At 38.8% G+C, this 22418-nt stretch overlaps 1 protein-coding gene across 5 annotated transcripts in view; it reads left to right on the top strand.

Annotated features, from left to right (window-relative positions):
- Positions 1 to 17836, top strand: part of VMP1 (vacuole membrane protein 1) — a 131396-nt gene extending 113560 nt beyond the window's left edge. For all 5 annotated transcript variants that reach the window (XM_004271748.4, XM_049702334.1, XM_033431653.2 and 2 more), the window contains 2 exons: positions 14183 to 14285; positions 15395 to 17836. In XM_004271748.4, coding sequence (XP_004271796.1) covers positions 14183 to 14285; positions 15395 to 15538 — 247 coding nt within the window. In that variant the 3' untranslated portion in view covers positions 15539 to 17836. The remainder of the gene's footprint in view (positions 1 to 14182; positions 14286 to 15394) is intronic.
- Positions 17837 to 22418: the final 4582 nt, after the last annotated feature.

The raw sequence follows: 22418 nt of genomic DNA, 5'->3' as shown, positions 1-22418 counted from the left end.
ATGAACAGGTGGCGTCCAAATAAAGATCTGGTCAGTAAGAATCAGCAGATTATTTGTAGAGCCCAGATTCTTCTGTTTCCCCAGCCTTTGGAGTTTCTAAGAAATTATATTAATTATCTACAGTAAATAGCAATAAACGTATCTTTAAGCTTAGGCCAATGTATTAAAGTTAGAATTTCTTATTCCTTATGTTTTTCAAAATCAGTAGTCCTGGGCTTCCCTGGTGGCGCAGTGGTTGAGAATCTTCCTGTCAATGCAGGGGACACGGGTTCGAGCCCTGGTCCGGGAAGATCCCACATGCCATGGAGCAGCTAAGCCCACGTGCCACAGCTACTGAAGCCCACATGCCTAGAGCCCATACTCTGCAACAGGAGAGGCCACTGCAATGAGGGGCCCGCGCACCGTAACAAAGAGTGGCCCCCACTCGCCGCAACTAGAGAGGGCCCGTACGTGGCAATGAAGACCCAATGCAGCCAAAATTTAATTAATTAATTAATTAATTTAAAAAAATCAGTAGCCCCTCCCCTTAACTATCTCCTCTAGCACAGCCCCTCAAAAAAAAAAAAAGAAATTCCAGTGATTCTTCTTAAAGATGGTTTTGCATAAAGTTATTCTAAGATATTCAAGGCCTAGTGGAATGGGTGGTGGTTTTGTTTTGTTTTGCGTGTGTCTTATTTTAAAAACTGTTTGCAACAGACAAATGTTGCAACGTCCTGATATCTTCATCTTTTCCCCAGTACTGTCTACAGGGATTACCCATCAACTTCTTTTCTAGATAAACTATTAAGCAGTATAAATAATTAGACTTAGCTGTAATAATAATTCTTTATTACCACATGCTAATGGGTATCTTTTTCATCTTAGTCTGTAATAAAATTATCTTTTAATCAGATTCTCTAATTGAGCTTGACATGGTTTGTTTTCCTACATTTTGAAGTAGGAAATGCTATATAAGTGTTCAGATGATAATAAATGATGATAAATAGTATCACCAAACCTAGACTGAAAATTAAGTTAAACCAGGAGAATGAATCTTTAGAAGACCTAAATTTGTTCTTTTATATCATAATAAATAGCTTAGCAATTTATTTCAGAAAAGGGAAGGAGAACAGTCAGATTGATTCCCTAGACTCATTGTTGAGTTGAACTGAAAATACTACATGTAATTTGCTATAGAAACATTCTCCTTTGATTGTTCTCCCTTTTCACACTGTAAAAACTACTGATATAAATGGTGTGTATATATATATATATATATATATATATATATATATGGCAAATCATCAAACTAAACTAGAAAGTTTGGAATACAGCCTTTTTTTGCGGGGGGCTGTGTTGGGTCTTGTTGCTGCACGTGGGCTTTCTCTAGTTGTAGCAAGTGGGGGCTACTCTTAGTTGCGGTGCGCGGGCTTCTCATTGCGGTGGCTTCTCTTGTTGTGGAGCAGGGGCTCTATGCATGCAGGCTTCAGCAGTTGCAGCACATGGGCTCAGTAGTTGTGGTATGCAGGCCCTAGAGCACAGGCTCAGTAGTTGTGGCACACGAGCTTAGTTGCTCCGCGGCATATGGGATCTTCCCGGACCAGGGATCAAACCCGTGTCCCCTGCATTGGCAGGCGGATTCTTAACCACTGCGCCACCAGGGAAGTCCTGGAATCCTTTTGAAGGATGTTTAAAACTATGTGCCCACAATTAAGAGGGTGGTGAATTGCCACGGTAGAGTAAAAATCAAGAGAAAAGACCAAGAAAAAGTCAGCAACAGTTCAAATTTAAAATAAAATTATGAGATACTAAGGCAAGGAAGAATGAAAAAATGAATCCCAAGAGTAAGGACAGCTATGGAGTGAAATATGAAAAGAACACACAGGCTTTAGACAAAACCAATCTATGTTTGAATATAAACTCTGCCACAGGCCAGTTATTTATTTCCTCTCTGTATCCACTTTTAGCTGCTGTTCTCTCAAATAATATATTTTCTTTGAGTAGCATTTCTTCCCCAGTTCAGGAGGCCACTGGTAATCTTTCCAATTTCCAGTCAAAATGTAAAATGTCCTGTCTCAAAATATCTTAGAGTGTAGTTGAAATGTACTCATATCAAGTGATTTAAAATTCTAAGCCATGTGGATTTTTAAAATGCCTTTCCTCTCAATTTTTATGTTGCCTGTGTTCTCATCTCATTTTCCAAAGTTTCTACTGACTGTGAATGGAAAGGTAGCATGCTAGGTGACTACTTTTTATGCTCTCAGAGAAGATTGAGGGAAGGCCTACTTCTCCTTAAAGGAAGTTCCCATTTCTTTACTCTCTGATCAGTAAAATACCTTTTATCAGGACAAAGTTTTTCATCAAAGATTATACAAATAATTCTTGAGGGTACTATTTATTAAACATAGTGAGCACTTTACATGCAATTGTTATTACTATTTACTTCTTTTTTTTTTAACTTTTTATTTTATTTATTTATCTTTGGCTGCATTGGGTCTTCGTTGTGGTGCGTGAGCTTCTCATTGCGGTGGCTTCTCTTGTTGCAGAGCACGGGCTCTAGAGTGCAGGCTCAGTAGTTGTGGCACATGGGGTCAGTAGTTGTGGCTCACCAGCTCTAGAGCGCAGGCTCAGTAGTTGTGGCATACGGGCTTAGTTGCTCCACGGCATATGGGATCTTCCCGGACCAGGGCTCAAACCCGTGTCCCCTGCATTAGCAGGCGTATTCTTAACCACTGTGCCACCAGGGAAGTCCCTTTTTTTGCTGTTTTGGACAATGCTTCTGTGAGCATTTCTTAGTGCAAGATAGATGAGCACATAGTGGAACCTAGAATATGATAAAAGGGACAACATAGAAGAGGGAAAAGGTGAATGAAAGAGAGACTGGACATAAGCAAGATAACCCTTCATTGTGATAAGTTAACTTAGTTTTGTCTAGGGTCAAATTTTGTCTAGGCAGGTGTGCCTGTGGCCTGCCATGTCAGGCTACTCACCTCCCCAGGTGTCAGGGAAAGAATTATTTAGTGTTGACCATTGCATCTCTGGTGGTGAGGTTTAGGATCAGTTTTATACAGGTTTGAATGCTATACTGATGACTGAAAGAAATATCCCTTTCCCCAAACGGCTTCTAGTCTCAGTGTAACTATGGAATGGCCCAGCTACATAAGTGTGCCTTTGGACTGTGGTATTTTTAGTATAGTTTATCATGGTATGACAGTCCTAACGTCCCAGAGAGAATATAAGCCCTACCTCCAAAATTTATTGTAATTTTAAGAGTAAATAATTCCCCTCCCTTGACCAGAAATAATTATTTGTAGATTTATTTCTTGGACAGTTCTGGAAAGTAATCATTAGTATCCCTGGGCTTAGGGAAAGGTATCCCTATTACCTATTCCTAAATCAAAGGGCTGTCTAGTTATATATGAAAATCTGAATAGATGTAATGAATCAGTTACATATTCTGAAAGGTTAGAACAGATAATAGCCTTGAAAAAGCCTTTTGGTTTATAGTATGTTTGGCAAGAGGACAGAGAAAAGGTTCTGAAAAAAGATTAGGCATGTAATGGAGTTTTTCACTCTCTGATATCCTAAGCTGAAGTAAGTCAGAGGACAGAACCAAAGAACCAGGGAACTTTAGAGCTTCTAAGGCCTTACATTTGTTGCAGTCTTTCTTTCTTTCTTTTCTTTCTTCCTTCCTTCCTTCCTTTCTTTCTTCTTTCTTTCTTTCTCTTTCTTTCTTTCTTTGATTTTAAACTTATTTTTATTTAATTTTAGATTTTCTCCAATGAGAGAGACCTGGACATATTTCTTAAAGAGCATGACCAAGTCTAACTTTAAAATCATGATTAAAATGACATGTTCTGATATTCTCACCAAATAGAGGATGAGAATTCCCAGAAAATAACATTAAGCATATGACTCGTAACAAACCATATGCAGAACATTGGCTCATTGTCAGGTTGCCAGAGTCTTATTGGAAGACAAAGTCCCCAGTTTTACCACACAAGAAAATTTCCATAACTCAGTCATTGAACTCGGGGGATGGGGTTGGCTGGAGCAGGGACTTTTTTACCAGATACAGAATGTTCCATGCTCTTCTTTGCTGTCTCCTATTTCTAAGTTAACTTGACATTTGACCTCAAGAGTCAGACTTGCCTGTGGCAAGAGAGATCATTTTAACCAGTGAGTAATAAAGTGCTTGAATCTTAATGTTGTTTCTTGTTCCTCACTCTGTAAGTGGTCAGAATGAGCCATATTGGTCTGGACTTTTTCTTCTACAGAAAGAAAATCTACCCTTTCATTTTATTATTTTTATTTATTTATTTATTTATTTTGGCTGTGTTGGGTCTTCGTTGCTGCACACGGGTTTTCTCTAATTTGCGGCGAGAGGGGGCTACTCTTTGTTGCAGTGCGCAGGCTTCTAACTGCAGTGGCTTCTCTTGTTGCAGAGCACAGGCTTTAGGCGCGCGGGTTTCAGTGGTTGTGGTACGTGGTCTCTGTAGTTGTGGCTCACGGGGCCCAGAGCACAGGCTCAGTAGTTGTGGCGCATGGGCTCAGTTTCTCCGCAGCATGTGGGATCTTCCCGGACCAGGGCTCGAACCCGTGTCCCCTGCATTGGCAGATGGATTCTTAACCACTGCACCACCAGGGAAGTCCCTACCCTTTCATTTTAAAATACACAAACCTGGTTTATGTATTTGATTCTCTTTGACTGTTTTTGATCATTGTCAGAAAAAGTTATGGAAGTGTGGAACACAAATAACTGTATTAATCGGAGGAGGATACAGAGGTTTTAAGACCCCAGCTGCTGAGAATCAGTTGTACATGCTGATTTTAATATAATCTTCTGTACTTCAGATAGAAAATTCCTTCTTTTTCGTGTCCTCTTCCTGTAGTTTATCTTCTCTTTTGACTCTTAACTCCTTTGTATTTTTCTTATAGATATTGGGAGGCAGATAGTTAAAGGTTAAAGCAAGAACACTGGAGTTAGACTGTAAGGTGAGAAATGGACATTGTATTAGGAAGTTACTATTAACCATAATTAGAGCATTTCTGTAGAATGATGAAAACTAAAACCCAATTATATTAACCTACATAGTGGGTAAAGAAAAAGTCAGGCCAAGGTCATACCTGACGCATTTTAAGTGTTCTATAAATATTTGTTGACTAATTGAATTCATTTATTCATTATTAGGAGAGACCTCTGTGTATTTTAGGCTGAGGGAAATACTCTGGTTAAAAGCTAGAGATGGAAAATACAAATGAAGAAAAGGAAGGACGTGGGTTGGATATAACATTTAGTAAGCACTCAGTGTGCCAGATGCTTTACATTTGTTTTTATGAATATGCATAATAAAATCTATAAGGTACTTGCTATCACTGTCTTCATGGGGAAACTGAAACATATTTAAATTCATGTAAATGGTAAGAGCTGTAAGGAGATAGGATCAAAAGCCTGAGTGGTTTGATTTATTCTCCTTAACCACTTCTTCCTTCAAAACTGGAATGAAGGGACTTCCCTGGTGGCACAGTGGTTAAGAATCCGCCTGCCAATGCAGAGGACACGGGTTCAAGCCCTGGTCCGGGAAGATCCCACATGCCTTGGAGCAACTAACGCCGTGCCCACAACTACTGAGCCTGCGCTCTAGAGCCCGCGTGCCACAGCTACTGAGGTAATCTTGAAGTTGGAGATGTGGACGAGAGTGCTAGTTTCAAATGGCTGCCTCATGAATGTGATAGGGAGTCAGCATGAGTTCTTTCTGTCTACTATCCTTGTTCACACTTGTATTGACCTGGCACAGCTGAAACTAGTTACTGCCGGTGTTACTTTGAGAAACCTACTGGGTTTTGTACTGTAGGTTTAAATGCATTTTTTTTTTCCTCTCCCTCTCATCACCCTTCTAGATTAAGTTCATTGAGGGCAGAGATCCTGGCTTTTGTTTTTAAGGTTATCTACTGCATTTAGCGAGTTTCTGCCTAATGGTTGGAGTAACTAGATTTTTCTTGATAAATTTAAATTCGTTTTCAATACTGTCACTTTTTTCACTCACAGTCAAGCCACTTTGAATGATATAAAGGCCAGTGAGCTTCCGTGCTATTTCACCTTAAATTTGAAATTCCGCAAACTATTCTTTATTCTTGACCTTTGGGTCTGCGGGTCCCTGTTGCTGATTTCTTTCTTTCTTAGAACTCAGTGGGTCATCCAGCCAGCAGCAGTTGATTTTTAACAGGGTTTTGTTTTAGCAGCCAATCACTTTTACTTGGTTCTTATATGAGACCACTTCTTTAGCTCTGCCCTCCTTCGTTAACATAAATGCCTGTTTGGCTTCTATTGCTCAACTCAAAATTCTGAAATGAGGTTTTGTTTTCAAAAGCTGCCCTTTAATGATAGCATATTTCAAAGAGTATGTGCTAATTGTGAGGAGGTCTTACCTTCATCCTGATTCTTATAGAAAACAATTCCAAATGTTCAAAAGCAAGTGCAGGGCTTCCCTGGTGGCACAGTGGTTAAGAATCCGCCTGCCAATGCAGGGGACACGGGTTCAAGCCCTGGTCTGGGAAGATCCCACGTGCTGCGGAGCAACTAAGTCCTTGTGTCACAACTACTGAGCCTGCGCTCTAGAGCCTGTGAGCCACAACTACTGAGCCTGCGTGCCACAACTACTAAAGCCTGTGCGCCTAGAGCCCATGCTCGGCAGCAAGAGAAGCCACTGCAATGAGAAGCCCGCACACTGCAACGAAGAGTAACCCCTGCTCGCTGCAACTAGAGAAAGCCCGCATGCAGCAACGAAGACCCAATGCAGCCAAAAATAAACAAATAAATTTTTTTTAAAAAGGAAAGCAAGTGCAATTGAGGGTTACTTTTTTTTGAAAGACGCCTGTGATAGAAATATGCTGTGAGGCAGTAGAAACAGTACACCTGATGTTTCTGGATAAAGCAGTGGTCTTCCTTCTACACAGCCACTAGGAAACTGACGGTGTCATCACCATGGTGTCATGGTGTCAGTTCTACTCAGCGCACAATGGACTAACTTGAGTACAAAAGAGGTTTTAATAATTTGAAAGGGGCACAGCTGTGAATGAAATTCAAGATGTTTTAATCCCAAATCCTGAGGTTGAATCACAACGAATTTTAGATGGTACCAGAGACTATCAACTCAAACTTGTATATATGATAAAGCCCTAGATTTTAACTCTTTCATTTCAGTCACATGGGATTACTGGATCCCATTTTTACCGGGTTAAATATGTTTATTTGCAGCCAACACCAGTTCATTTACTTGTCATATTCCTGGGTTCATGGATTAATTAGGGATCAATTTGTATCTTTTTTTCTTTTTTCTTTCTCTAATCTCTGAGGACTTAAAGGCTATAAATATTAATGGATTTTAGCATGATGGCCTTTGGCTTCTTCAGAAAGATTGTTTGATAAATTACTTCCCCTCTGCCTTGCCTGCCTCTTCTCCTGAGCAGTCTACCTAAGGAGGAAAGACTTTTTGTTTCATTTGCAGGGAAATCTATCATTGTTGAATCAGGTCAGGAGTCTGAGATCCATTCTGAGTGACTATGAATAGAGTTCTAGTATTGGTCGGGGCCCCAGGGAAACTGGTGGTTAAATACTGTGAGAATCTTTATCAGACAGGAAATGACAACTCATTAAAGTACTAACCGTTAAGCCTGTTTAGATCCTGGCCTCCCTGCCCAGTGGGGGCAGGGCCGGGGGTGGGGTTGGTTATGGTGGTGTGGTGTTTAACTCTACAGTGTTTGACCAACATGTGCACGTTTCTGAAAACAAAGAATTATTTATAAGACTGTTATCAAGAAAGGGACTTGCTAGGCCATCTTGTCACTGAACTTCTACCTACCGTATTATCATTGCCTCTTTTGTTCAGAAGACAGATCAGCATGTAATGGAGGTGGGATAGGGAGGGGCTTTTATTTCATCCCTGAAAATATATCCTACCAGTACCTTAATTGTAAAATTTAATCTCTTTAGCAGAAGAGCCTGTAGCTTCAGTCTAGAAGAGTCTGTTTACGGCTGTACTTACTTCTCAGCTCCCAGGACAAATCTCAATTGATAGAATTCTCTGGAGTCAAATTTGACTTATTGATTTACATACAATGATCCTCACCCAATCAAGAAAATTCTAAAGACCCTGATATTCATTTAAAACATAAATATAAGTTTAACTGTGGGCACAGGATTTCAGTCTCTTGAGATTTGGCTATTCAGGTTCTTAAAGGCCCTCTTTATAGGAGCCACTATAAAGGATGGAAGGATGAGCAAAAAAGAGACACTTAATCTGGATCTTTGTAGAAATAGCTTTCTTTTCTCTAATATGTTACCTAAGAGTTTTGCCTTGAGTTGTTCTGCTAACTAAGCCTTAAGATATTTTTGACCTTTTGGGAACAAGGTATAGTATCTGTACCCCTTGTGGTTTAGTTTCCTGGTCTAAACCAGTGGTCTCCACCATTGGAGTGGGACTAAAATAGAACTTCTATTTATATTTATTTTCATCTTTGTTATTTTTTGTGTATTTTGTAATGTACATAACATTATTATGGTAGTATATGTACATATAATTTATATGGCTATACATACATGGAGGATATAGTTTACCATCAGTCTGATTGGCACTCCCTCAATCCACATGTCAGAATATCACAAATCATGGATTACAAACATAGGCTAGGGTTAGAGTAAGAGTTCCATGGTACAAAAGGGGCTTACAGTGGGCATGCTGCAATTTATTGTTTTTTCTATGTCCCATTAATCAGAAATATTTGCTAATGATAGCATGAAAGCTGTCATAATTAGTAAGACATTTAGTAACAATTTAAAAAATTTTAAGATTCCATCCATATTTTATCCATTTTAATTTGTATTTGTACATTTTACTATTTGCGTAAGTACAAATATCAAAAATGTTCGCAGACCATTGGTCTAGGCTCCTCTGCCCTTAAAAGCTGCTTTTGGTGCTATCAAAAAGTAGTCTACTTCAAAAGATCTCTGTTATGCTTTCTGAATTATAGCAGCAGTAGACTTGATTAAACCTTTCCTTTCCCTTTCTTTTAATACTACCCCTGACCTGAATCTTCTTCTAAAAACATTTTCTCACATTCATAAGCTTTCCGAGGTTTAACTAACCACACCCTGAGAGTGTTATTTCCATGTTCTGATTAATCATTAGAGGAATGTTAAATAAATCAGCCTCAAAGTACTGCACAAATAGTGAAACGAAGGTTAAAAAAAATTTTTTTTGCACATACTTTTTTTTTCTAAGAAAGATAAAGGCTTACTGCCCTATAGCCTTACTAGGAATCCATGTCAGACAGTATATTTTCTGGAACGCCAATGATATGACTTACACAATCACATTAATGCTAAGATCTTCAAAAAAAGTGGTTAACAAAGCAGAGCCTGTATTAAAAATTTACTTTATTAATACCTGTTTAATTCCCATAGGCATTTCAACTGCTTAACCTTATATAGGTCCTGTGTAAATAGGGCTAAACAAGACAAATCAATTTTTAAAAAGTTTATGTTACTTCTGTGTCATTAAGCACTGTGCCCCAGTTTCATGATGGCACATAATAATAAAAAACACTCATCTGGGTGGAAAAATCCAAACAGAATCATGAACAGGAAAATTTCGGGTCTTTTAATAGCAAGTCCTAGATTGATGACTATGTCTGTAATGGAGAAGAGAATCAAAGTAAATCAAATGGTGTGTTTTTTATATCTGGTGAACCAATTTGTTTGAGACCTACAAAATTTGAAAGGAGTCCCTTGAAAACAGAATAACAATGACCGATGAATTTTTTGGAATAGGTGTCTGCTCATAAAATGAAAATTTAAGCATTGTGAAAAACTGGAGTACTCACATCACCCACTCTATGCAACCTCTGCCGATTGTGATGCTTCCTCTGGTAGATTTTCTGGCTTTTTGTGGGAACACAATGCAGACCTTTATTTATAATGAGTCAATATGGGGAGAGTTTAAAATACAGATTTCTTATCAGATAAGTGATTCCACAAACAGAGTCACAGATGCATTAAAAAACATAGAAAAATAATAGATTTTGTTTGCATAATGGTCAGGGCCCTTGACAGAATTTTGCAAAGAAGTTTGTCTTGTTTTTGTTTTAACACATACTTAAGTATATAAGTATGGCAAAATATTGTTTCCATGAAACCACTTTTGAGCTCTGAGTGGGTTTATTAGACTTCTGTGGAATTTTTTCTTTACTTTTTCTCCCTTCTTTTGTTTGCATTTTCTGAGGTGTTTTGTTTGTTTCTTTCTTTCTTTATTAAAATCAGTAACAAAAGTTCAAAAATTGCCATTAGAATAAGTTGTTGGAAATTTGTTTCTTCATGAATTATATTATCTGAAAAATGTGTGTGCCAAGAAAATAAATATCAAGATATTACTATCCACAAAAATTTTTTTACCCACTATGCTGAAGGTCTACAGCAAGGAAAAGTAGATGAGATCAATTTTATTCTTGCTTTTGTTTTCCTTTGTTTTTTCTTTTCTTCTTTAAGGTTTTCTCACCTAGAGAAAATGGCTGTTTACGGCTAGTTTAAGTATATTTAAATCCAACCACTGACTGGAAAATAGTAACTAATACTTTGAACTTAATCAGCACCTAATGACAGATGGAGAACTTCACCCACCCACCATGGGTTGAGATGAGGGTCCTTAGCCAGGTGCACAAGGTACTCTGAATTCAATGGCTTTCAGAAAATGGCATTTATTTCCTGAGCCAACTATAAAGAGACACTGAACTGTGATGCGAGTTCTTCCTTCCTCATGTGTGTACCTTAAATTAATCCTAAATGTAAGAATGGACTCTTACTTGTGTCTGCTGCTTGAAAATAACTTGAGGGATGAAGTCATGAGATGGCGCTATTGTTTTCCTTAAATGTATGTTAAGAGTGAAAACTGTAATTTCAATTTTTATCTAAAGAACTTAAAGAACTTTCGTGTTAATTAAGAAAACTTTAGTGTAAGAGTGCTTTGTATAAGCTGAGGCATGTGTGGCCTTAAGCCATGGTTTGTAGACATAGAGAAATGAAAATAAAACTAAAATTTTGATGAATATATTTAAAAAAGTAAGAGGACCTGACGAATAATTCATTATGTAACACTTAATACCTAGTTTTCAAATATGTTAACTTTTTAGATTTTTTCAGATCATGTGGCATTTTTTCATAATAGTTTTGGTTAATATCTTGCTGTAAAAACTTTTAACTTCTCTATTTTCACCAGTTCCTAGTCTCTTATGAAAAACTGAACCTCCCATCCCACCACCAAAAACTCTCTAAAGCATGTAACAAACACCATAGCCCCTTGAAAAATTAATCTCTGCATTAGCCCAAGATAATTCTTTGAAAGTTACACATCATGTAAATGTGTAATGACATATATTCTCTATCAGCTAAAAAAATAGGTCTTAATGGACTTACAATGGCAAATCATTTATGGTTTCCAGTTATTTTGAAAGGAATCTAGAATGATTGTTGCCAGTCCCTTCCTCATTCCCCTCAACAACAACAGCAAAGTAGAACCTTTCTACCATTGGGTCTTGGTTCTTAATTTTCTCTTTAAATAATGGCTTGACCCTGGAGCCCAAGAATGATTTGAGGAAAACTGTAAGCCATATTTTTGCTTAACGTCAGTCTGAAGTTAGAGGTCTGAAGAAAGAACAAGACACATAATGGAACCCAACTCTTGGAGGACATCAAAAAGGGAATTTTCAAGTCATTTCTTGTACAACCTAGCTGTTCAAATAAGCATACAATCATTTCAGCCTCTCTAAATAAGTTTTTTTTTTAACTTTCAAAAAAAAAAAACTGGCTTGACTATAGCCATCCTTGGGAGTTTAAAACAATGACATAAGTTATTGTTATTAAGGGTGAAAGAATCAATTTCTGGGAGTTCCCTGGCGGTCCAGTGGTTAGGACTCGGCACTTTCACTGCCATGGACCTGGGTTCAATCCCTGGTCGGGGAACTAAGATCCTGCAAGCTGTGCCTGTGGCCAAAAGAATTTCTGAAGGAAAGTTCTTATAAATCTGTAATCTTCAAAGCCAATCTTTTTGTGCATTTATTTTACTGGATTTTTTTTTATATTCATGTGGTTTAGTTCAAGTGTACGTGGATGAGCTATTTGCATTCCTTTATGCATTATATAAAGAACTACCCAAGGGAAGTCTGTTTTAAAGAGAAGGTTTGTACTATGTTGCTCCTTTGTAGAAGAATCATTACTAATAAACAGCAACAGAGCTCAGAGACAGCTCTTATGGTTTATCGTACTAATGTAAGGCCATGTAAAAGTCTATGAGAGGAGTTAACCCACAGTCTCCCTCCCTTCTCCGTTTTCTTTTTTTTTTTTTTTTTTTAATATTTACTTATTTATGTGGGATCTTTAGTTGCGGCACGCAGGACCATTTTTTAGTTGCAGCATGCGGGATCTAGTTCCCCGACCAGGTATTGAACCCAGGCCCCCTGAATTGGGAGTGCAGAGTATTAATCACTGGACCACGGGGGAAGTCCCACTTCTCCATCTTTGATGTCTGTCATACAGGTCTTCTGGAATCATCAATGCACTCATTGCTTCTACTACATATGTCTATCCAGGCCTTTTTACATATCCTTCAGTATTCATTAAAGGACTTTTTAAACAACTTCACCCCACACTGATCTCTCTTTTTTCCCTTCACTTTCTTTGGAGTATATCTTCTGTACCAAAAAGTTGAGAAATTTATTATTGATTTATAAATTCTTTTGTTTGCAAATCAGGTCGTGTGTGTGTGTGTGTGTGTGTGTGTGTATGTGTGTGTGTGTGTGTGTGTGTGTGTGTGTGTGTGTGTGTGTGTTTTGAATCCCTGTAATGATTTTAAGTTCTTGGACATAGACTATTTCTTGCAGTTTTTTTCTTTCCCCATAGTACCAATTACAGTGTTGGATATAAAATAAGGACTCCATTAGGGGTGTGGTGGTTGATAATTAAAAGGATCAAAGAAAAGTGTCAGCCAGGAGTTATGTATTTGTTCACCTCTTGTAAATATAGTAGCAAGAAATTTCTCTTCCTCTACTCCTGCTTTTTGTTACAGAAAGCAGCAACTGCATTGTTCTAGAAAAAGGGCAGTGAAGTTAATTTAATACTTAACTTAAAAAAGGAGAACATAAGGCACTGTTGCAAATACATAAAATACCTTTTGCTGGCCCCAGGAAAAAGATTGGGCTCATTTAGCTTTTAGCCCTATTATTATCAGATGAGAAAATAAAGGGTATAGAAAATAGAGATGTTTGGTTTTCTAAGTTGCCCCAAGTTACCATTTTTTTAAAATGCCTGCAAGCATTTCTAAAACAGAAGCCTGGTACCTACAGTTGCCAAACCGGTTTAACAGCACTACCTCCACATATTCTAGGTGAGAGGGAGCTCCGAGTACATAAACTTATCAGAGATCACTGTCCCAATCATCTCAGAACAAGTTGTTTAGTAATGTACTGTAGTTTCTGTGCAAACCACCTACCATAAACCACAAAGTGATTCAAGGTTCGCAGTTCCTTCTTTGTTCCTTTGTTAATCACTGACTTCTGACTAGTGGGAGGTGCCTCCCAAATCTGCTAATGCATTCTTTTTGGATAAGGATGACGCACAGATTGTCCTAATAAGGACTTGGATTGAGAAAGGACCGCCCCCTCTGAGAAGATGGGACAAGTCAGAGAGAGGGCGGGCAGTTTCTTTTTCAACTAGGGATGACACAAGCATAAGTCATTTCCTTATTAATCGGTTCAAACCAGTTCTTACAGGAACTGGTGGTGATAAATGTGAGACTTCTCAGAAGTCATTCATTTTATTCTTTGTACCACACCAGTGTGCAGCATCAGCTGAGAGCTGGCCTCACTCTGAGAACTAACTCTTCTACTAGAAGGGACTCTCAGCTCCTATTTTCTTCTTAAACATTTGGAGGGAGAGCTTTTTCTCCTTTATGGGGTTGTGAAAGGATGAATTCTGATCCATTGAAAAGAGTTCACAGGATTTCGCCAGCTCTGCTGATTGTTGTTGCGTTTTTTCCTCCTTCTATCTAATCCCTGCTTTTTGAGTTGAGGCGGTAAGTGGATTTTTCTTTAACATTTTTCCTGCTTTTCTTCCCAAATGTATCTTTTTCCTTGGGTTATTGTACCCTGCTTCCAGTGCTGTCCCTGGCATAGGTCCATCTCTGCAGAAGCCATTCCAGGAATACCTGGAGGCCCAGCGTCAGAAGCTTCACCACAAAAGCGAAACAGGCGCACCACAGGTGAGACTTTCCTCTATCTTCTCTTCCCCCCCACTCCCCACAGTTTCAGGGCGAAGTTACATTCACAGCACTCACTGGCATTTTTAGGCAAATAGAGTGAGGTTTGTCAGTCTTAGCAGAAGTTTGAGGCTCGGTTTACTCCCTACTGGCAAATGTGCCTTTGTCTAGATCAGAAAATGTATTGATAACTTCTATTTTGTACATCTTCTCCCAAAAACAAGCCTTGGGCTAATGAAAAATAATGGATCTGTTATGTAGAATGAGTTATTACCTTGATCTTAAATTATTTATTTATAAGTAGCAAGTATACTTTCCAAGTGAATTAAAAAGTTAAAATTTATAGCATAACAAAGTATTGGACTTACTGAGTTCATCTGAATATCTTCCTTCATTTTTGCTCTATTTTTCTTTTCACAGATGGGAAAATAATTTTTTTTAATATAAACCAAAGCTGTTAACATAACTGAACTTAAAAACTTAATTAAATTAAGCCTGCCTTTTCTATAAACAGTTTTGCAGCAAAGGAAATGACTAGAAGAGGATGAGTAAGCAATAACCTGAAATGGGAAACTTGAAGGAAGCATAGTGTTTTTCTTGTTTGGTTGGGTTTTTTTGTTTTTTGATGGCCTTACACTCTTTACGTGGCCCTTTGCTGCCCTCAGTTGACCAAACATGACTCCAGAAATAGATAACATTTATATTTTAAAAACTGCTCCTAATCCTGGAACAAGAATATATACACGTGTAACTATCTTGACACTACTCTCTGAAAGTATCTCCATGGTGACTTCAGATAGTAAGATTTAATCAAAGACATTATGTAGTGAAAGATAAGAGATGACTTCACACTCACCCCATTCTAAATTATATGACTCAACATTGACTTTATATCTAACAAAGTGAAATCTTAATAGCTGGGTGTAAGAAAGCCTGAATGTAGATTTCACAGTAGCTGAAGACACAAGACTTTTCATTTTTAATTGTTTAGGCTTTATAAGTTGTAAGCTCCAGGTTCTCATTATTTTCGTTAAAACATGGTAGGTGGTCCCCTTTTTACTACTGAACTAATGGAGCATTTCTCGTGGATTGTTCTGCCTTTCTTCCTGCAGGGAGAAAACTGGTTGTCCTGGATGTTTGAGAAGTTGGTTGTTGTAATGGTGTGTTACTTCATCCTGTCCATCATTAACTCCATGGCACAAAGTTATGCCAAACGAATCCAGCAGCGGTTGAACTCAGAGGAGAAAACTAAATAAGCAGAAAAGTTTTAACTGCAAAAATTTAAATGGACGGGTTCTGCCTTAAATTGGGAGGACTCCAAACCAGGAAGGAAAATTCCCTTTTCCAACCTGTATCAATTTTAATTTTTTTTTTTCCCCTGAAAGCAGTTTAGTCCATATCTTGCACTGACAATACTCTTCCTTTGTTAAGGTAAGGTATCCACCGTCAATTCAACCCAAATTGTATTTTATTAGGGTGGAATGTGATATTAAGCAGCAAACTTAACAAAAACTGGCCTTCTACTTGTTATTTTCAAAAGCCCACATGGTACAATTAAAGAATTCCGGACACCAAAAAAAAAATGGTTCCTAAGTATGTCCAATATGTCAAGCTTTTTAGGCTTGTCACAAATGACTTCTTTGTTTTCCTAAGTCATCAAAAGTGTATATAAATTATACTAGATTGGATAACAGTCTTGCATGTCTATCATGGTAAAATTTAATATGCCATCCTGCCCAACCCTTCCTCTCCCACCTTTGAAAAAAGGCCATTTTATGATGCATTGCACACCCTCTTGGGAAACTGATCTTTCAATTTTGAGACAGTATAAGGAAAATCTTGTTGGTGTCTCACAAATGAGCTGACACCATTTTTTATTCTGTATATTTAGAATGAAGTCATGAAAAAACTTTATAAAGACATCTTTGATCATTCCAAAATTGTGTCCGTTTTCTTGAGCGTTTTGATATTTTTACTTCCTTTTAGCTTCTACCAACTAAATACAACCTTGCCATATCCACCTACAACCGCAGTTTCTTAAGCCTTCACTTATTTGCATGAAAGGGCTACCACCAAAGCACTTTTTGTTGGGCTGGAATTGGGCAGCTGGCTACACACTGCTGAAATGGCACCTTAGGGACGGGTATATCAAGGGGACTTCTTGGCTTGTGAAAACAGGAGGGATGATAGTATACAAATTACAGGACATGGAGAGAAAAATGACTCGTTTTTTAAAAAAACAAGCTTTCTCATATCTTAATTTTTAGCCCAGCACGTACTCTGATTTTAACAGTCAGAAATTTACTTTTATATGTAACCTAATTTTCTTGCCTTTCTTCAGTAAGTGTTTTGTTCTTATGTGATTTTTCCTTTGGGATGTTTCTGGTTGAACTTGGTCATTTTGTTTTGCTTGGGAAAAAATAAACAGTTTCACTTTTTTCCTTTAGGAAAATTGGTACTGACATTATGTTGAGTGTAGAATTGGGTTTAAGTCTCAACAGGCCAGAAATGCCTGGTTTTATCAAATCCTGCCTGAATGTCTGCTTGTTTTGCCTACCGTCGTGACATCTCCATGGCTGTACCACCTTGTCGGGTAGCTTATCAGACTGATGTTGACTGTTGAATCTCATGGCAACAGCAGTCGATGGGCTGTCTGACATTTTGGTATCTTTCATCTGACCATCCATATCAAATGTTCCCATTCAAACATTACCGAGCATCATGGTTTACGATTAAAAAAACTGGTCCTTATGTCTACTGGCACTTTGAATCTTTTATGCCATGATATCGTAGCAGTATCATGAGGATTCTATGGAAAATTGGGATAGCCTCTGTGATCAAAGCTAAATAAATAAAGGTCAAGCAACGTGCCTTGTGGGTTTTGGAAAGGTTACTTCTTAACAGTCTTTTCCCCCCACCCAGAAACTTTCTAGCAGTATGACAGTTACTTACATGAAAAGCAGTACCCAAATGCTTTATTTTAAACAGATTCACATTAACCAGTATAATTTTTTAGATTCTTTACCGTTAGTATAAGTCTCTAAATCAGCTTCCAGTTGTGTTTCATCTCCTTCACCTGCATTTTATTTGATGTTTGTCTGAAGAAAGGAAAGAGGAAAGCAAATATGATTTGTACTGTTTGTACTAAATCTTTGGGATTTGTTGGTAAATTTATTTCAGGGTAAAGTATAAGAAAAACAAAGACTAGTTTCTTAGGCTGAAGGTCTAAGTGATTTATAATACATTTGACTTATGATGGCTTGTTCACTCTTTCAAATGAATTTGCTTTGAAAACAAATGAAGAGCATCTCTCCTCCTTCCCTCCACTAAGTGTTCAGGTGTGACATGTTCAGGTGATTCTGCTGGATTCCAGCTGGAGCAGTTTGCTACCCTTCTGTTCCTGCGGTTGGTTTGTTCCTTTCTTTTATCCACCAAAGTGGACGCAAACAACATGATCCCAAAGACATGCCTAGTTAATTCCAGCTGATTGGAGACCAGAAAATTTGTAAATAGATGGTTTGATGTTACTGCAAATAAAAGAAAGGGCCTGGGAATTCTTTTGATTCCATCTCTACTTTGTTTAAGTCTCATTTTGTGCCTTAAATATCTGCAATGTTTTATCATGTCTCAACTCAGTGACTGACAAGCAACACAATACAGTGCGACACATCAGGGTTTATACCCTAAAGTACTGAGGAGCACCTCCCTCAAGCAATGCCATGTGGGAACTTGCAGTGTTTTCTGGATTCTCTGTATAACCATAATCCAGAGTGTGGGATTTAGAAGGAAGGGAGAATTTTAATTTCATTTGGACAATGGCCACTATTTCCGTTCTCTAAAACTCCAGAAGACGACAGGCTGGAAGTGACATTGCTGAATTACACTAGTTAATTCAGTGTATATAGTAGCGAGTACTCCTTACAAACAAACTCAGCCAGTGTTCCCAGTGTGCTCAGTGCTGTCTGTAGCTTTGGTAGGACAGCTTGAGGCTTGTTACTCAAAGTGATTTCTTAAGTACAAATTACTTATTAAGCTAAAAAAAAAATAACTGATTGCCCTCTTATAAACTGCGGTGAACTGTGTTTTGACTGACCAGTGTGTCAAGAGCTCATGGAGTCCCCTTTTTAGCATCAAAAAGCCTTTCCATATATTTTGAAACCCACCGTTTGCCTCCATGTGCATTAGTCTGTTAATGATGGTTTAGATCTCTGCCTCTAACATAATGTGACCTTGAGAAAGTTTTTAACTGAGCCTAGATTTCATCTATAAAAATAGAGATATATAGCCAGGTTGTCCTAAGGATTAGATCAGATAAAATGTAAAGAAGCTGTAAATGTTAGTATGTTACCAATTTTTTAATTCACCAAAGACAGCATTTGCTACACATGTAAGAATTTTACAACATTGCATTTACTCACTTCAAAAACAAAAGTAGGGCGCTTCCCTGGTGGCGCAGTGGTTGAGAGTCTGCCTGCTGATGCGGGGGACACAGGTTCATGCCCCAGTCCGGGAAGATCCCACATGCCACGGAGCGGCTGGGCCCGTGAGCCATGGCCGCTAAGCCTGCACGTCAGGACCCTGTGCTCCGCAATGGGAGAGGCCACAACAGTGAGAGGCCCACATACCGCAAAAAAAAAAAAAAAAGTAGGATTTAAAATGCTGTCTGCAGGGACTGCCCTGGTGGTCTAGTGGGTAAAGACTGTGCTCCCAATGCACGGGCCGGGGGTTTGATCTCTGGTCAGGGAACTAGCTCCCACATGCCACAACTAAGAGTCCGCATGCCACAAGGAAGATCCCATGTGCCACAACTAAGACCCAGTGCAGCCAAAAGAATAAATAAATATTTAAAAATAAGTAAATAAATGCTGTCTGCATATATGCCCTCATTTGGGAGTAGATATGCTCTGTCTAAAGAAGTTATTAATTAAATCCAAGATACAAATTAATAAAAAGAAAAGCAGAAATTAATGAACTAATGACTTGATTAGTAAGACTAAAACCTTCTTAACTCTAAAAATAGCTCTCCAGGCCTCTCAGCTTCTGAGATGGCCCACACTTTGTGGAGTGTGTTTCTCCCATGGCCGCTGGAGCCTGAGACGGACTGTGTTCTGTCTATGGAATGTGCATCTCTAAATAAATCCACTTCTTACCTATCAAAAAATAAAATAAAAATAGGCTCCCAGCTAGCCTAGTTAAGGTACAAAGCACAGATACACAAAATGTACTATGAATAACTGAAAATACTTGTCTAATCTTACCAGCTTTAAATGTTGACATTTTCTAATTTATTTTTATTATACAGTTAATACTAAAAAAACTAGAAGGTGGATGAGGAAAAAAGGAATGATCAGCTTTTAATACCTTGTTGGAAAAGCTCCATCTGGAATATCCAGTGAGATTTGCTGGGTGTAAAGAGGTTTTAAACAGTAAAAGAAAAATTTGATTTGGTGGCATGCCAGGTCTTTCCCAATAGACCTGAAAGTCTCATTCCTGTTACAAAAACACACGATTGGCTTATTTTATTGATAATTAGTTATTAATATGCTCACAAAAAGTTAAGACAACCTAAGCACGAGTTTAATAGCCATTTTTGAAAGCCAAGTAACATTCCGTCTCTAACTCACATGATCAAAGCGTCTCTAGTAGTCACAAAACATAGTAAATGAAATGCTACACAAAACTGCTGCATGTGAAGTGTTTTGTTCCTTTATTCTCAAAGACAGCAAGAAAAGAAAGCACATAGTGTACTTTAAAATTCTAGCAGTTGAGTCATTTGTATCTGGTAGTCAGGGGCTTGGGTTCCTGTCCCTCCCTTCCCAGCAAGGCCAGGAGTTCACCTAAGGTAATGCATTTGCCTTGAGGGTGAGGACTTGAATTGCAGCATATAACCTACATGTATTTGCATATTTAACCAGTACTCATAAGAGGGATTATAACAAGAACCTGTTCTGGATAGCTGCTTACTCATTGCCTTTAGAACTGTGGCGCTGGGACAGGAAAGTGCCAACTGTTTACTCATTCTCTTTGACCTACTAGCCTTCCACAGTTTGCTGTGTGGGTGTTGATACTACTAAAATAAAATTTTAAAAAAAGTTGTTTTAGATGGCCCCCACTATCTACCCAAACACCCTGGATTTATTTGAGATCTGGGATTCTAGTTCTGTAGTTGAGATACTGGCCCAACTGTGGCCCAGAGAGAGTGAGTCAGTTCTAAGTGGCTGGCTGACTCTCTGGGAACAGAAATGAAATGCAGCTTGGAGGGTTTGTCAGCCAAATCCACAAATGTGTGGCTTTTTGAAACATTGGACATCTGTTCCTCTTAATTTAAAGAAAACCTTTCTAAAAAGCACAGAGTTGCTTGGCTCCTTGTTTCTTTGTGTCAGCAGCAGTTGCTGCTGTAATTTAGTAAGCCTAGAATCAATCCTAGTTAGAAAATTTGGAATCTTTAGGGCACACTTCAGAGAAAGTGGAACTGAATTGCTTTGGGAAGGGAAGAGATGATTTTACAGCATAGAGTCTGTTTGGAAATCCCCTTCTGGGGTAATCAGCCCAGGTGTTCAACCCGTTTGTTAACCATTTCCAAATGACTCAAAGGACATAAAGGGAAGGCTTGGACACACTCCAGCACTATTTCGACAATGTAGTATCTGTTTGTGTTGGAAACCGTATTCCTGAATTCTTGAGGGGAAGGCTCGGGCTTATTCTGGGCATTTTTGGCCGAGAGGGACCCCTGGGCCACCTGTCTAAGCTAACAGTCATGGCCTTTTGAGAGTTTCCAGGGAGGAGTATGGACAGCTTGCTTTGATGGCCTTCCACCCAAAGCCCTTTGGGGAAAAGCCTTGTTTATTCAAGGAGGCCTGTCTCTCCCCGCCGACCTAATCCCAAACGTTATTTCCCTTTGTTGCCATCTATCCCCCTTTAGGGAGCAGCATGAGCAGCTTTTTCCTTCAGGCACTTTTGACTGACTCAGCCCAGCAGCGTTGCCTAATTGTGTCCCAGTCTGTTTCTGATGGAGGGAAAAGTTGTTTTTGTGGAGCGAATTTGAAAAGAGGGATGGGTTCCGCCTTTCCCCAAAGGTGGGGGAATGACTATTCAGATTACTCTTGTCTTTCTCTGGCTCCTCACCAGGTGGTGTTGGAAACAAAGAGCAGCTCAGGTTCACTTCTCTTGGCAGTAAGTGCTGAAGCCCAAAGCTCCATGTCACCAGAGAACCTTGCTGTTCTCAACCTCTTTTCACCTTAAAAAGATGAAAGCCAAAAATAACGAGAGGAGGCCCTTCTCTGCCTTTCATTTTTTTAGTGCACCTCGGAGTGTCTTGAGAATCACTTTCACTTGACTGACAGTCCTAAACCTCTTACAGCAGCCAAACTTTCTCTACGTAACCTCACATGGTTTGGCCACACTCTTGACGCTCTTCAGACTGCACTGCTCCATCCTGTCCTTTGCACCAGGCCCTTCCCACTCCCATGTCCCCTCCACAGTATGTTCTTTGTACACAATCACACAACACCAGCAATCAAGATTAGCTCCCAGGAACCTCCTCTGATGTGCCCTGTACCAGGAAGCACAGTGGATTTACTGTAACTTTGATGATTGCTTGCTTGCTTTGTACCAGGCACTGTTTCTAATGTTGTTTTATGTGTTTTGTATTTAATCTTTAAATCCTCCAACAGCCCCATGAGAAAATTAAGGCAGAGAAGTTCAGTGATTTGCTGGAGGAAGCAAGGAAGTAGAGCAAGAATTCAAATCTAGGTGTTCTGGCTCTTAGCCACTCAGTTCTGCGGAAAAGTCCAGTGCAAAAGTCCAAGCGTCTGCTTACTTGTTTCATCTTGTGATCACAAGGTAGGTGATGGGAAAAGGGAGACAGCAGAAAATCAAGGCCACAGCCAGAACAGTTTTGCATTTAAACAGATGAACAGCTTTTGTGTGTCCCTATACCAAGGGTTGGAAAAGCCAGCTCTGCTCTTAGCCATCCTGTGTGGGCAGGTTCCCAGAGTGATGTTTGCTATAATTATGATTACAAAGCAATCTGTACAAAGGTACAGACCTTTTTTCTTTTTTAAAGCACTGTCACATCTTGAGTTTTATTTGATCTTCATAACAACCCTATGAAACAGTTAGGGCCAGTAGTGGTAT

This window comes from Orcinus orca, chromosome 19, assembly GCF_937001465.1.
Source record: "Orcinus orca chromosome 19, mOrcOrc1.1, whole genome shotgun sequence".
Classification (NCBI taxonomy): Eukaryota; Metazoa; Chordata; class Mammalia; order Artiodactyla; family Delphinidae; genus Orcinus; species Orcinus orca.
This window is presented reverse-complemented; position numbering and strand designations above follow the sequence as displayed.